Source organism: Cyphellophora europaea (genome assembly GCF_000365145.1).
Source record: "Cyphellophora europaea CBS 101466 unplaced genomic scaffold supercont1.5, whole genome shotgun sequence".
Classification (NCBI taxonomy): domain Eukaryota; kingdom Fungi; phylum Ascomycota; class Eurotiomycetes; order Chaetothyriales; family Cyphellophoraceae; genus Cyphellophora; species Cyphellophora europaea.
The window spans coordinates 1389295-1402394 of NW_008481811.1; the positions used below are offsets into that span (position 1 = coordinate 1389295).

The 13100-nt window shown below is 54.4% G+C and overlaps 5 protein-coding genes across 5 annotated transcripts; 2 read left to right on the plus strand and 3 right to left on the minus strand.

The window, feature by feature from the left end:
• Positions 1–428: 428 nt before the first annotated feature.
• HMPREF1541_05809 (uncharacterized protein) lies at positions 429–3176 on the plus strand (the record flags this gene model as incomplete). The annotated part of the gene is made up of 1 exon (XM_008720146.1): positions 429–3176. One exon carries the CDS (start codon positions 429–431, stop codon positions 3174–3176), a length of 2748 nt encoding a protein of 915 aa, XP_008718368.1.
• A 989-nt stretch (positions 3177–4165) lies between these two features.
• Positions 4166–4845, minus strand: HMPREF1541_05810 (uncharacterized protein; the record flags this gene model as incomplete). The annotated part of the gene is made up of 2 exons (XM_008720147.1): positions 4166–4409; positions 4490–4845. 2 exons carry the CDS (start codon positions 4843–4845, stop codon positions 4166–4168), a joined length of 600 nt encoding a protein of 199 aa, XP_008718369.1.
• A 542-nt stretch (positions 4846–5387) lies between these two features.
• On the minus strand, positions 5388–6331 carry HMPREF1541_05811 (uncharacterized protein; the record flags this gene model as incomplete). The annotated part of the gene is made up of 2 exons (XM_008720148.1): positions 5388–6119; positions 6170–6331. 2 exons carry the CDS (start codon positions 6329–6331, stop codon positions 5388–5390), a joined length of 894 nt encoding a protein of 297 aa, XP_008718370.1.
• A 746-nt stretch (positions 6332–7077) lies between these two features.
• HMPREF1541_05812 (uncharacterized protein) lies at positions 7078–10572 on the minus strand (the record flags this gene model as incomplete). Its single annotated transcript, XM_008720149.1, has 1 exon — positions 7078–10572. The coding sequence occupies one exon, from the start codon at positions 10570–10572 to the stop codon at positions 7078–7080; it is 3495 nt and encodes a 1164-aa protein (XP_008718371.1).
• A 499-nt stretch (positions 10573–11071) lies between these two features.
• HMPREF1541_05813 (uncharacterized protein) lies at positions 11072–11740 on the plus strand (the record flags this gene model as incomplete). Its single annotated transcript, XM_008720150.1, has 2 exons — positions 11072–11087; positions 11139–11740. The coding sequence occupies 2 exons, from the start codon at positions 11072–11074 to the stop codon at positions 11738–11740; spliced, it is 618 nt and encodes a 205-aa protein (XP_008718372.1).
• Positions 11741–13100: the final 1360 nt, after the last annotated feature.

Genomic DNA, 13100 nt, shown 5'->3' on the forward strand with positions numbered 1-13100 from the left:
GCCGTCTAGCAGGATTCGTGGCCCATGCTTCACATCTTGAACCTCGAGACTGGATGGAGCATCTGCAGGCAGTACTTCGGCAACGGAGTAACCTTAGTCCGACGCCACAGGTCCACCGGATCTCTTCTGACAAACCCGGGGCTCAGACATGCGACCACTCTCCTCTCATCTTCTCCTTCCGCTCCATCTTTGATCGCAAACTGAGCGCGACACTATCAGCATCTTCGACCTGACGCGACACAGGTCATAAGCTTGTGGCACCTTCTACTAACAGTTACTGTGCTTGCGCACCATCGCCCGAGCTTGAAAAGAGGGGTCAGTGGAAGCTGTACTTGTACTTAGAGCGCGCGCAACCTGCGTGATTCTACAATCCCACATCGCGAGTGCCCTTGCTATTTGTAAATGTGCGCGTCCTGCAAGTAGTCACCATGACTGGTATGTTATCCCCCGCCGTTAGGCATGTGCGACGCGATGTGCCTGTTACTCACCCCATCTCAGACGAGACGCGACGCTCCGGAAGAGCCACCAAAGGCCAACACACCAAGGATCGCGATATTACGGAAGCAGCCCCAAAGAAGAAGGGAACTGCGAAGAAGGTCAACAAGACCAGGCCTGTGGAAGAGGAAGAGGAGGAAGAGCCCGAGGAGAAGATCCGCTGCATCTGCGGCGAATATGAGGAAGAAACCGATATCCCACGCGCCATGGTCTGCTGCGACAACTGCGACGCGTGGCAGCACAATGATTGCATGGGCTTGCCCGAGGACTACGAGGCTGACAGCTACTTCTGTGAAGAATGCAAGCCTGAGAATCACAAGCCCCTCGTTGCCGCGATCAAGAAAGGCCAGAGACCATGGGAAGAGGCTGCTAAACGACGCGCAGCACTCATCGAGGCCGAAAGATCGGCAAAGAAGAAGGGAAAGAAAGGCGGTCGTAAGAGCGCGGCCGCTGAGGAGGCCGAGGGCTCGGCGACTCCGACCACCGGTCAGAAACGCAAGGCCGAGGAGTCGCCAGCACCATCAGAGACCAAAGTGAGTTGCTACGACACCAATGCGTCGGCAGTGCTGACATTCACTCAGGGCAAGAAGGCCAAGGGCACTCCGCAAGCCACTCCCTCCGCAGAGCCGGCTGCCAGAGGCAGAAAAGCCGCCACTGCTACTCCCATTCCTCCATCCCCATCTCCAGCAGTTCAAGCAGCTCCAGCAGCCCCAAAGGTTCCGAAGGATGCAAAAGAGCTACCGCAGAATAGGAAGGCTCCGGGACAAAGTCTTGTCAAACTATTCATAGACCAAACTAAACTCGCCGCAAAAGATGGCTTTGCCGTGCCCCAGAACCAGACCGCTGAGAGTTATGGCACACATCTAGGCTTACTTGTTGAAAATGCCATCCATGAGCATTCTGCAGGGACGCCCACCGAGCAAGAAACCTACAAAACGCAGCTGCAGGCGGTCCTGCTCAACATCAAGAGAAATCAACCTCTGAGCAACAAGATAGTCCGAGGAGTGGTGACGCCCGAGCAACTCAGCAGCATGAACTCGGCTGAAATGGCTAGTGATGAGCAGAGACTTCGGGACGCTGAGATGCAAGCACAATTGGACAAGCAGAGCACACTTGTTGGTCAGGAGGAGCCAGGACCAAGAATCAGACGCACACACAAAGGCGATGAGTATGTGGAAGACTTGAACAAGTCGTCAGTGGCAGAAAGCGAACCAAAACCAGCTCCTGTCCGGTCGGCAAGCGACGTGAAGAGCCCAACAAGTGGTCGGCGCCAACCTTCAGTCACCATCCCCAACCGGCGGACATCTGGCGACCCACGCCGCCAGTCCTCGGTGTCCAACTTCGATATTTCCAACGTCTACTCGAATGTGCAGGGTTCTCCTATCGGGGACCAACGCTTTGGTGAGCTACCCAGCCAACCCTCCAACGAAGTTGCTGGTCCTGGAGCGCGCCCCGATGCCGATATCGACAACCTGCTCAAGGATGAGGATGCCTCTGGCCGCTCTTCACCCCCTTACTCGCCTCGCGCTGCCGACGAGGATGGTGCAGTCTGGCGGGGCATCATTAATGGCGGGAATGTTGGACGCTTTCACAACACCTTCAAATTCGCTGCCGGTGCACCCATCGACGCACCCACCCTTCGTCTGACCTGGGAACAATTGCTTCCCAACGAGATCGGCATAAGCGGTCGTATTGACCCTAGCAAAGCGGATGACTACCTCTGCGGTCTTGAGTTCAGCACCACGTCCGACCTGATTGTTCTTTGGATGGGCCTGCCGCCCAATCCAGCTGAGGCGGACCAGTTCGAGAAGTTCTTCACCTACTTCAAGAGCAAAGACCGCTTCGGTGTTGGCGCACAGAACCACAACCCCGCGCTCAAGGACATCTACTTTATTCCGCTGGAGAAGGGCGCACAGATGCCGACTTTTTTCAGCAACCTGCAAAGCGACTTCCCGCATCAGGTGCAGGAGCGGATGATTCTCATTCCGCTGGTGATCAAGAACAGCGAGCTGCCGCATGTGACAGACAGTCCGGCGGTGGGAGGCACGCTGATGCAGACGCCCATCACGCCCCGCGACAGCTGGCAGCCGGACGCCGTCAACGGCGGCGTCCCACCTCCAGCAATGGCATCCCACGGTTCAGGCCTACCAGGCCCCATGAACGGAGGCGGTAGCGGCGCATCTACCCAGCAACACCAACCTGGCTACCCAGCGCAGCCAGGCCACCAGCAGCCTCCCTTCCCCACTCCATCGCCTCACCAGCAGCAACAGCAACAGCAACAGCAACCACTCCCGCCTCATCAGATCCCCACTCCGCACCAGCCATCACAAAGCCCGGCCCCTGCACCCCCTCAAAACGCATCGCAAGCCGCGCACGCAGCCTACAAGATCCTCGGACCCTACCTATCCCTCGCGCCGGCCGTGCAGCAGCTGGTGTCGACGGCGCCCTCGGCCGGCGAGCAGGAGATGAGCGTCGTCAAAGAGTGCATCGCCGACAACCCCGCCGCCGCCGAGCAGCTGGACGTACTGACGCAGATGCTGACCCGGAAATGGGAGGGCCAGCAGCAGTCGCAGTCGCAGCAGGGTGCCAACGGGAGCACTAATGCCGGAGGTCTAGGGGCCGCGGCGGCGGCGGCGGCGGCTGGAGGTGGTGAGGCGGCGGGGAGTGCGCAGGCTGCTTGAGTAGATTTGTCGGGTGTATGTGATGGTGGTGGTGAGTGGTGTGCGGGCTGCAAGGATGTGTGTTGGGAGAGGGTAAGATGTATGAAAGTGGCGTGGCGGAGGAAGATTCGCCTGGCCTTTTTCCAGTGAATGAGGGGATGTTGGCGTCTGTCATTGCAGAATTGTAAAGTGGTGTGAAGCGTGGATCACTAGGCATGTTGTTTGTGCCGTTTTCACAGGCGGTAATGCTACGGAGTGTTTCAACACGGGATCGAGCGAGCAAGGGTGTGGGATTTGTGCATGCTCTGGTATGTATGGGATGGGAGGGCAGGGCAGGGCAGGGCTTTGCGAGACTTCCTTGCGGCAGGCTGCGTTTTCAGCTTGCCGACGTGTTCAAGTTGCTTTGTCTGTTGCGGTGTCTGCAGTTGTATATCCTGGCTGGAGACGATGGGTCCGCTAGCAGCAGGTCAAAGAGCGCGCAGAGCAGGGCAAAAGGAGAAGAAGGGGGTTTTGCAAGATATGGCAGACACGTCCCAAGGACTCGCCAATAACGATAAGTCTCGTCTATGCTCTGTTGTTATTCATTGGTCTAGTGTTGCGTGTTTCTTGCAGGCAGCAATGTTGTCGAGCTTGCCATGGGAATGCGTGAGGAAGTGGACGGCTCCCCACGGCGCCTCGTTTGGTAGTGATAGCTCTATCGCAACTCTCGTGCCACCTATGTGGAGCATACCTTGCTCTGATCTCGTCGCCGCCCTGCCTCCCTCGTTGATCTCGATTCGTCCCAATCATTGCATGACATGCCGAAATAGCGGCGCGGGCTCAATGTGTCATTTAAGAGTCATAATGGTCTCACGTGAGGCTGGCCTGCAAGCCGTGGACGGCTAAAGGCCATGGTCGGCCTGCACAGCATGTGGTCCTTTCTCATCGGGAGACCCCTGGATAGTGGACCATCGCGGCCTTCGCGGCCTTCACATGGCCTTGTTGTCGAATAAATACTTTGTGCCGTCGTCTCACAGATTCCGCCGCACAAAGTCGATACCCTGCTTCTTTCCGAACTCCCACAGGTTCTGGATACCCTGCTCGCTCAGGTCAATGTTCTTCATGTTTGGCGCGTCTTGCGCAGGGGCTCTCGAGACACGACTCGCGACCATGATGGGGTCGGTCTCGAGGATGATACCGTCATCAACGATCTCGTCGATTGCTAGCGAAAGGAGGTCGTAGTTCTCTAGGAGGGTGCGGCGGTCGGTAGAGTTCCTGGATGGGTGTTAGAAGAACATGCGGGCCTGCGAGCAGATCGGAAATGGTCGTAAAGGACCAAGTCGAAGGCAACATACTTTAGGAGCAAGGAGAGAGTGTCTCTGAGGCATAGCACCACGTTATACAGGAGCACTTCGTTCTCGTGGCTTTCCCCAACCACATACAGCATGACATCGCTTTCGGACTTGAAAACCACAATCTTGTTGTCGTACAGAATCACATCCGAACTCTGCTTCGCGGTCTTTTCCAGCAAGCCCTTTTCAAAGGCCTTCTGCTCTTTTAATGTTGCATAAGCGGGTGTGGGTGCGGGGGCAGAGGGAGCGTGGTGCGGCGGCGTGTAATACTTCGCGAAGAGGCGCGGGTCTCCGCTGGACGCATCGGGGGCCAGAATCAGTATGGCCAGGGTCGACGAGAGGGAGAGTGTTGGTGCCATGGCTTGTGTGTCGTTGAGTTCGTGGAGGGGTGGGCGTTACCAGGCAGACCTGGTCAAGATGTCTTTGTGGGGGGTTTATGGGGAGCACGTATGTGGTGCGGTTGACGAGGAGGTTTTCGGTCGTTAGGATGAGATCGGGTTATCGCTAGATTCACAAGCTGAGGAATTGAGGCAGTGAGGCGGCAGACGAAGAAGAACACCGTGGTGTCTTTTTGTCCTGGTACCCGTCGAACGAGGATAGAGCGAAGTCGATGAGAATGCTTGGCATTGGATGTTGCAACAGGTCAGCGGTAGACTACTTGTGATTAGGAACCAGGTTTAAGCAGAGACTGATGGCGAGGATCACTAGAATGCTCGCGTACCATTCGTGTCATATATCTGTTTTGCACGATAGCCTAGTCGCTGCATGGTGATAGACCAGTACTCTTCCCTTTCATAACCTCTGAGAATACATTCAGTCTACATTTAGTGATTCTATGTAATGCCTCGCTGTCCTGCAAACATGTTTTCGATGAACGCTCACAACTTTTTAAACAGACATGCTACCTTCGACTGTAGTAGTTATCGTACTGCGTCTGCTGCGCAGGCGCCTGGTAGCCAAAATCCTGCATAGAATGGACATTATGCCCAGCTGAATACGCTGGATCAAATCTCGGAGTCGGATTGTATGCCTGGTAGCCATCCTGGTTAGATGTGTAAGGTGTATTCTGATAGGTCGGCTCTGTCGTGTATGTTGGCGCCGCGGTGCTGTAAAAGCTGCTCTGCCTGCTGGGAACCCGCCGGCTCTCGGTTCTCTGCACAAAACCCATCTGTTGCTGATCTTGTTGGCTATGCATTCTCTGCGCGGCACCATCCAGGCCTGTTCCCATCGGCAAATCATGTACACTTGATTCCCGGCTGTGTAGCGGATCCATCTTGAGATCCTGGCTGTCGCGCATTTTGTTGTACCTGCCGAGAGCAGACTGAGTCCGGCGGGCACGTACATCCAGGATGATCAGCGCGATTTGACACAGCCAGCCGATGACGACGAACGCAAAAAACGCCTTGTATTGGTGGCAGATCATGATACCATCCTCATTGCCCCAGTTGGCGGCAGTGCAGGAGTGGCCGAGTGTACCGTACATGTTCCAGATAAGAAGACCAAGGCCAACCGTCCACAAGAGGAGGATAGGTATGTTCATGATCATGTTGAGAAGTGGGGAGAGGTGGACACAGAAGTAGAGGACGGTGCCGACCATGAGAGACAGAAGCAAGACAGCGTCAGCAAGGAGCATCTAGAGCACGTCAGTCAGAGTGTGGGGGTTCGGAGGCCAGATAGACATACGACGAGGAACGTCCATGGTAACTTGAAATCATCTTGTGTGAGTTGGACACAGAAGGAGGCCAGAACCCCGCCAACGATTATTACAGAAACGAAGGTCAATGCGCGAACGGCATGGAAGGGCAACGGCGGCACATAGGCGGACGGTCTTGTTCGAGCGCCCATGATGGTTGTTGTGTGTGTGTTAAGAGAAGTAAGTCGTGTAGATAGAACGCCTGCCGCGGCGACCGATGGAAGCGAATGATGTCTAGGTACCAAGTACTGCTAATTGTGGATGAGCATTCAACAAAGCCAGCTTTGAATTGACAGAGGCACTTTGGAATTGGTACACAAGGCGGATGAAAGAGCGATTGAAGGGAGTGAAAGAGCAACTGCAATGACAAGAGCGCAGGATTGAGGCTCGGATCGCCGAATCTGCGACAACAACTGAGACGGGCATACGAGACAGGAGACTCGGTGGCCACTCGATCGCTTCCTCATGGGGTTCGTTGCGTGGCGGAGTAGGCGGAGTAACCGGCGAGAGCGGCAGCCGCCCCCAGCACCCGGGACCTTGGCGAAGTCTTCTGCAGCGCCGGGTACCTTGCAGTTCTATTTGCGTCCGTCAATCATCGTAGGTATTTTTCGCCATGAACGCCTCCTACTATTCCGTAATAATGAATGATCTGGCGCTCGCTATCACGCTGAAGTCGTAAACAATTGTGCTACCCTGTAGGCCACCTGCCGTGAGGATTGCACCGAGCCCTCCCGGATCTAAACAGGCTGCCCAATGCCCACCACAACGTCTGCTTCTAGGGCAAGGACATCCTCGATCTAGGCGACTTAGGGAGAGTCTGCAGACTCGATGCAATGTAATGTTTCCTGTTGTGTATTCAAGTACTTGTCGACCTAGGCTGTGGCCCTGAGTGTGTGCCTCACCGCAATGGGCTTTCCCCAATCTTTGTTCCCACTCCATTCTCGATGCCAACCGTCCCACCTCTGTAAGGAGATAGCATCCCATTCTGCACCCGGGGTCCTGTTCCTGGGGTACCAGGCATTGCGCTACCGCCAATCTCCGGCGTATTCCTCCCGCTGGCAAACGTACTGTTCACGCCACCATCTGCTGCCAAGTTTCTCTCACCACTTCTGAGAGGCGGCTTCCAGCCAAAGCGCGAGCCTTTCCGATAAATTTCCTCGATCATCTGCTCGGCCTCGCCTTTGATCTCGGACTCCTGGAACTTACGCCAAAGTCTTAGCGCCATATGCGCGTCTTCAATGCTGTCGTGCCCCTCGCTCTGTGTCTCATCAAAGGTTTCTTCCTGGATGTATTCCCCGAAAACCGCCCAGGCCAGATAACGCAGTGAGAGGCGTCGGTTTTTGCCAGGAACGAGATACAGCCATTGAGTGTCGACTTGCTGTGGCTTTGGTACATGAATGTTGGCCTTTCGAAAGTCCGACGTCAGACCGTGGCCGACGAAGATGCAGCCCAGGTTCAGTAGAACCCATAGCTTCTTGTACGCAACCTTTAGTGGTACCAGATTGTGGGTCGAATTCGAGATGTCCAAGTCACCGGGCTTGATGCCAGAATATTGCGTCTTGTAATCAACAATCGGCTCGCTAATAGTTATGTAGTCGTCAATAAACGTCAGCCCCTCAACCTCGCCACTCCCACGGAGCACACTGACGCGAGCCAAGCCGTTCCGGGCAGGTCTGATAGTTTCGTGACTACCATCCGCTTTGACGTTGATCTCAGCTTTCTCGAGCTCGACGAATTCCGTGTCCAGAGCGATGTGAGTGCCTGCTTGTGGCGTTTCATCTGACTGGAGGATGTGGCACTTTGGTGACTGTTGAACCCGATTGATGCTGTACGGGTGGTAGAGGAGGGAAGTGTCCATCATAGAGCGCCAGGTCTCGTCGATCTTGCCGTGGGCACTCTTTACTTGGTAGCAAACCACACTTGGCATCTTCCATGTCTTATTGAAATGCAAAGCTTCTCGTGCTTCAACTTTGTCGACCAGAAAGTCGTTGAACAAGTGCCAATTTTGGGGCGCTTTCTGCGCGAGATTGACGCCGTCCTTCTTGGCCGATACCTCAGTATTGATGATGCTAACGAGATGAGGCTGTCGGCGGTCATCCGTGTCAACGTCGGCAACATATCCGACTAGCTCGTACACCATCAGGCCTGGAGTTTTATTCCTGATGTGTAGCTGAAGGTCGGAGCCCTCATAGCACTGGATACGGTCACCTATCTGCAATCCAATTTCTTGAGGCAGCCACCCCGCTGTCTCCCACAGTTGACGGGCAGCAGGGTTGAGGATCATGGTATTGAGGATCAGCACATATGGCAGCTGGCGAATGGTTTTGCGAATAGCGAGTTGCTGATAGCGCCGGCATCTGTTACACCAAGCACGACTCTTAGTCTCGCGCTCGATGCTGTTCTTCAGCACTTGTGCAAATCTGAACATGTGGGGTCGATGGTGCTTGACATCTGTTGGCATGTACGCCAGGTCATGCAAGTACGTGGTCGACTGTTTTGTTGTCTCACCGTTGCAGAACATACATCTAATAACCTCAAACGAGGTAGTTGACAAAATTTCGTCGATTCCATCTTTGCTGCCAGCGATTTTTTCATAGTCATCCGCCATCTGTTTCAGGAAGAAGCGATTGACCGACTGAATCAGGTTCGACAAGGGAAGGCTTGCAGCTGTTGCCGATGATTCGAAGAGATTCATACTGGCTGCCCCTCTTGAGGCACCGAACGCACGTAGCAGATTGGTGGCTTGACAATTCTGGCCAGAAGCCTTCTCCAGCATATCAAAGAGAAAGCCGAATTCGCACAGCAGGCAGTTTGGCCACACACATGCTGTAGCCGCATGCTGTATCGCGACATTCCTCAGCAATGGAACGAACTTGTACAACTGGAGCAGCGAGTTAATGTAAGAGTTTGCAATGTGCGTCTCTAAGCCAGAGTACTGAGTCTTGTTGAAGAATGAGAAGTCGAAATCGTCGACACCAAAGCGACTATACTTGATCTCAACTTTGTTGTATTTCAACATTCGGTCTTCTTCGGTCTGAACACGCCCATTGAGCGCTAGGCCGTTCAGCGCGTCCATTGTGCTGGCCGCAGCTATATCTCCTTCGCTAGCCGCTTGTCGACTTTTCTCGCTAAGAAACTTGGGTGCAGCTATAATGGTAGGCGCAGTACCAAGCCTGGTATTCTCCGTTTGGTACCTTCGGCCTTTGCGATTAATATTTGGGGCAAAATGGCCAAGCTCCGCAGGTTGGAGATACGGTAACAGTGCCGGGTCGACTGGGGTCGGAGGCGATCCAAGTTCGGAGAGCATGTGACTTGGCCATGCGCTGAGAAGCCGTTCTGAGTAATACGACAGGCCAACAGCGCTGAGCGGGCTGTCACTCCAGTCGACACGTGGAGGTTGCGGAGGGCTAGGATCTGCAAAACGAGTTTCTCTACTCATGTTGTTGAAACGAAATGTGGTGGGCGGCCCCCACAAGTAGATGAAGCCACTCGAGTCATTGAACAACAGCGCGTCGCCAGAGGAGGAGATTTCTAGACCAAGGATGAATTGTACGCTGGCTTGTTTGAGTGTAATGTTCAACGGATTCATAAGGTCCAAGACCTGCATCTGGCCGGTTTGCGAGGTGACAAAGCTTGTCGTTTGTAGCTTTGGATGCAAACGAACGTAAGCTGCACCAGCCTGAAACGGGATCGGAGGCAGAGATATTAGCGTCTTGAGATCGTAGACTTTGGCCAGAGGATCAACCACTGGAGCCCCAAGATGGCGAACGGAGAAGCCACAGGTAACTAGGTAGTCGCCTTTGGTGTCCATATCGTTGACAGCACTATTGTGTGCTTTCCAGGTAGCTAAAACGGAAAAGTCGCTGACGCTTAGAACGTCAACTTCGCCGTTGTCAGAGGCAGCGCAGATTTGGCGGCCTTTCTTGAGCATAGTATATTTCGCCCTAGACGGATGCTGGGAGACGATAGAGCCCTTCTCAATATCGATGATGAAGAAGAGTGATTGAGTGCCGGCCACGAGCAAGTGATTGGGATTGTTGGTGATGCACATGCAGCGCAAATTGATCATCTGCGGGTGGCTGATATGCCATAGCGCAGGACCACGCCGATTGATTAGATGGACACTGGTTGTCGAAATCGAAAGGATGCCTCTTTCATGGGGTAAGAGCTGGTGGACTTTGCCTTCGTCGATATGGGCGCGAACGGATGTGTATTTTCGTACTTCAGGTCCATGATACGACACGACCCGGCCATCGTTGGTGCCGAGCCAGATCAGCTCCTGACTGTCATCGAATATCACAGCTGTTGCAGGCGAAGGGATATTGTGGATATTGTTGATAGTGCTCGGCGGCACTCCCACACGGGCGATTTCGTCCCATTCTGAAGCCGCCATCGGCACGATCGTACGTAGAATGGACTCATCGATCAGGCGGCATCAACATCTCTGCACAGGTGAACAGCAGCTCGAGCAAGAGCCAGCTATCACAGGTGTAAAGCCATGCTGTCACAGTGAGAAAGAACAAACAAGACGTGTCGTCGGTTTAAGAAGGCAGCGCGCTCCGTTGGAGTTGCCTGATTTGGCCACCACGTTTGCCGACTATTTGCCGACCGCAGGAATATCGCGCCAGACAACGCAGCTTCGCGCACCCGGTAGAATGCTTGTTGTTTGTACGCAATTCTTGAAGAGAAGTCGCTTGCATCTATGCTTCAACTGACGAGACCCAAGTCCGACAATACTAGGGCAGCCTGAGTAGCGAACACTCTTTCCTCCGTTGGGACCCCGCTATCACCCGCCGCGCCATCGTGCTGTGCCTGAGCGCTTTGGCTATTTCTGCCTCGTCCAGTACGTGGACTTTTGTGCTGCCGTGTATTCTACAGTCTCGAGACCCAAAATGACAAGCTACGAGAGTACATAAATTCAAACCCTGGTGATTGACTGTATCACTAACCATGCAATAGCCGAACATGCTACCGATGCGAAAGACCATGGCCAGGAAGCACCTCGTCGGCCAGACCTGTCCTCGTTTTTCAGCCTCATGTCAGAGATCACACCCGATAGTCCAGAAGAGCGTACTCGCGAAGGAGCCGTGCCTGTGCCAGGCGATGTGTCTGCAGCATTCCGATCACTGGCGGACGCTTTCCGGGTGATGCAGCGGGACAATGATAATGCAGACACTGATTTGATGGATGAGATGATCGAGACGCTCATGGCCTCGGCCGAGCGACCGCCTACGGAAGTCAAAGGCGTCGATGAAGAATACATCGCGGCTTTAGAAAGAGTCAACATCAAGAAAGTCAAGAAAGACGCAGACTGTCCCATCTGCGGCAATGCTTTCGTCGAGGACCCTCACCCGTTACTGGTGCGGCTACCATGTCATCCAAGCCACATCTTCGATCTCGAGTGTGTGCGCCCATGGCTGTTGCTCAATGGCACATGTCCACTCGATCGAGTGGATCTCGCTAAGCGTGTCCGGGAACGCAAGCAGAAACAGCTGGAAGAAATCAGGAAGAAAGCCGCCCCTGAAGATGATGAAGAGGAATGGGACGGGCTCTACGGATAAAAGTGCCGCAGCTGATGGTCTGCATCTCCCACCGCAGAGGCGTCTCGTATGCACGAACAGAGGGATCATCACGATCAAGCGCCGGTTCACGTCGTTCAACTCCGACTGCAGACCACCTCCTAGAATCAAGTTCTCTGCGACCTTGGGGCGGCCGTGCAGTCTAATGTATCTCGCCCAACTCGTCATGTGACAGGCGCAAGATGCACTACGAGACCCTCGTCACAGTGATCATAGGCCTGGACTACAGGGAAGAAAAGAGCATGGGCCTAGGAGGGTGGGCGGCGACGGGTGCCTACTGTCGCAGCAAAGTTGTGATGTCCGGAAAATATCGAGCATTAGGACCGGGGGGAATGCTCCGGCCCACGCATCCTGCCGCTCAGGTGGCTGCTCCCTCAGGGTCGATCTGGCAAGCATAGACGAGACTTGCCCATCTACTCTCGTCTAAAATGCTGCCATGTAAATCCGTTTGTTCATTGGCTCAAACACAGCTTTACTTCAGCCAATCAGGTCACGAAAGGACCGGAATCGCACCTTTTCTCACATGGTGACTTCTTTTCGTAACGCGCGGCGCTGCGGCAGGCTAATGGTTGGGAGGGGTTCCCCGATAGCCTCCTGGCGGCCAGATCAGGGATCGTTGACAGAAGAAAACCTCACGTCGGGACTATTGCTGTACTGCCCCAGACTTCAAAAGTTGACAGGCAAATGTTTGATAGCTAGACTGACTTATGCACGATTGACACGTGGTCGAAACAATGGGCCTTTCAGCTGGCATTTTCTACTCTCGGGGCGGCCATCAGTGCGGCTGAGCATGAAGCGAGGCGAGCCTTGTTTTTTTCATGTTTAGGCGCAAGGCTGGCTGTGTCTTGTTGCAGACTCCATAGGCGACAGCCGCCAATGACGCGGCTAACGGTAGCGTCTCCTGGTGCGGCTGGTCCCTAAAACCAACTGGGGACATCCACGCTTGAACAACAGCTCAACGCTCCGGGTGGATCGCCACTATAGAGGCACAAGCCACCACAGAACGTCCCACCTCGAATGACTGGACCAGGCGATTTCAGCTTCTAACCACTACTCAACCCACAACGCAGTCGGCCCCCAGGCTTTGGGCAAGTTACGAAGTCACCATTGATTCCACTGTGGCCAGCCCTAGCCAGCCCTGTTCCACGTTTGGGCGAACATCACGACCATGCTGTGCCGCTTCGCTCCGTCCGGAGGTCGCCACAATAGTGCTCCATCATGTTGTAAGATCCCTCATCGATAGGCAGCGTACATATGCCTGTCATATCACGAGATTCCCAAGTCACGTTGGCATTGGAGCGACCAAGCCCCCGCCTGTCTGTTGGCTTCTCCAACCGCTATT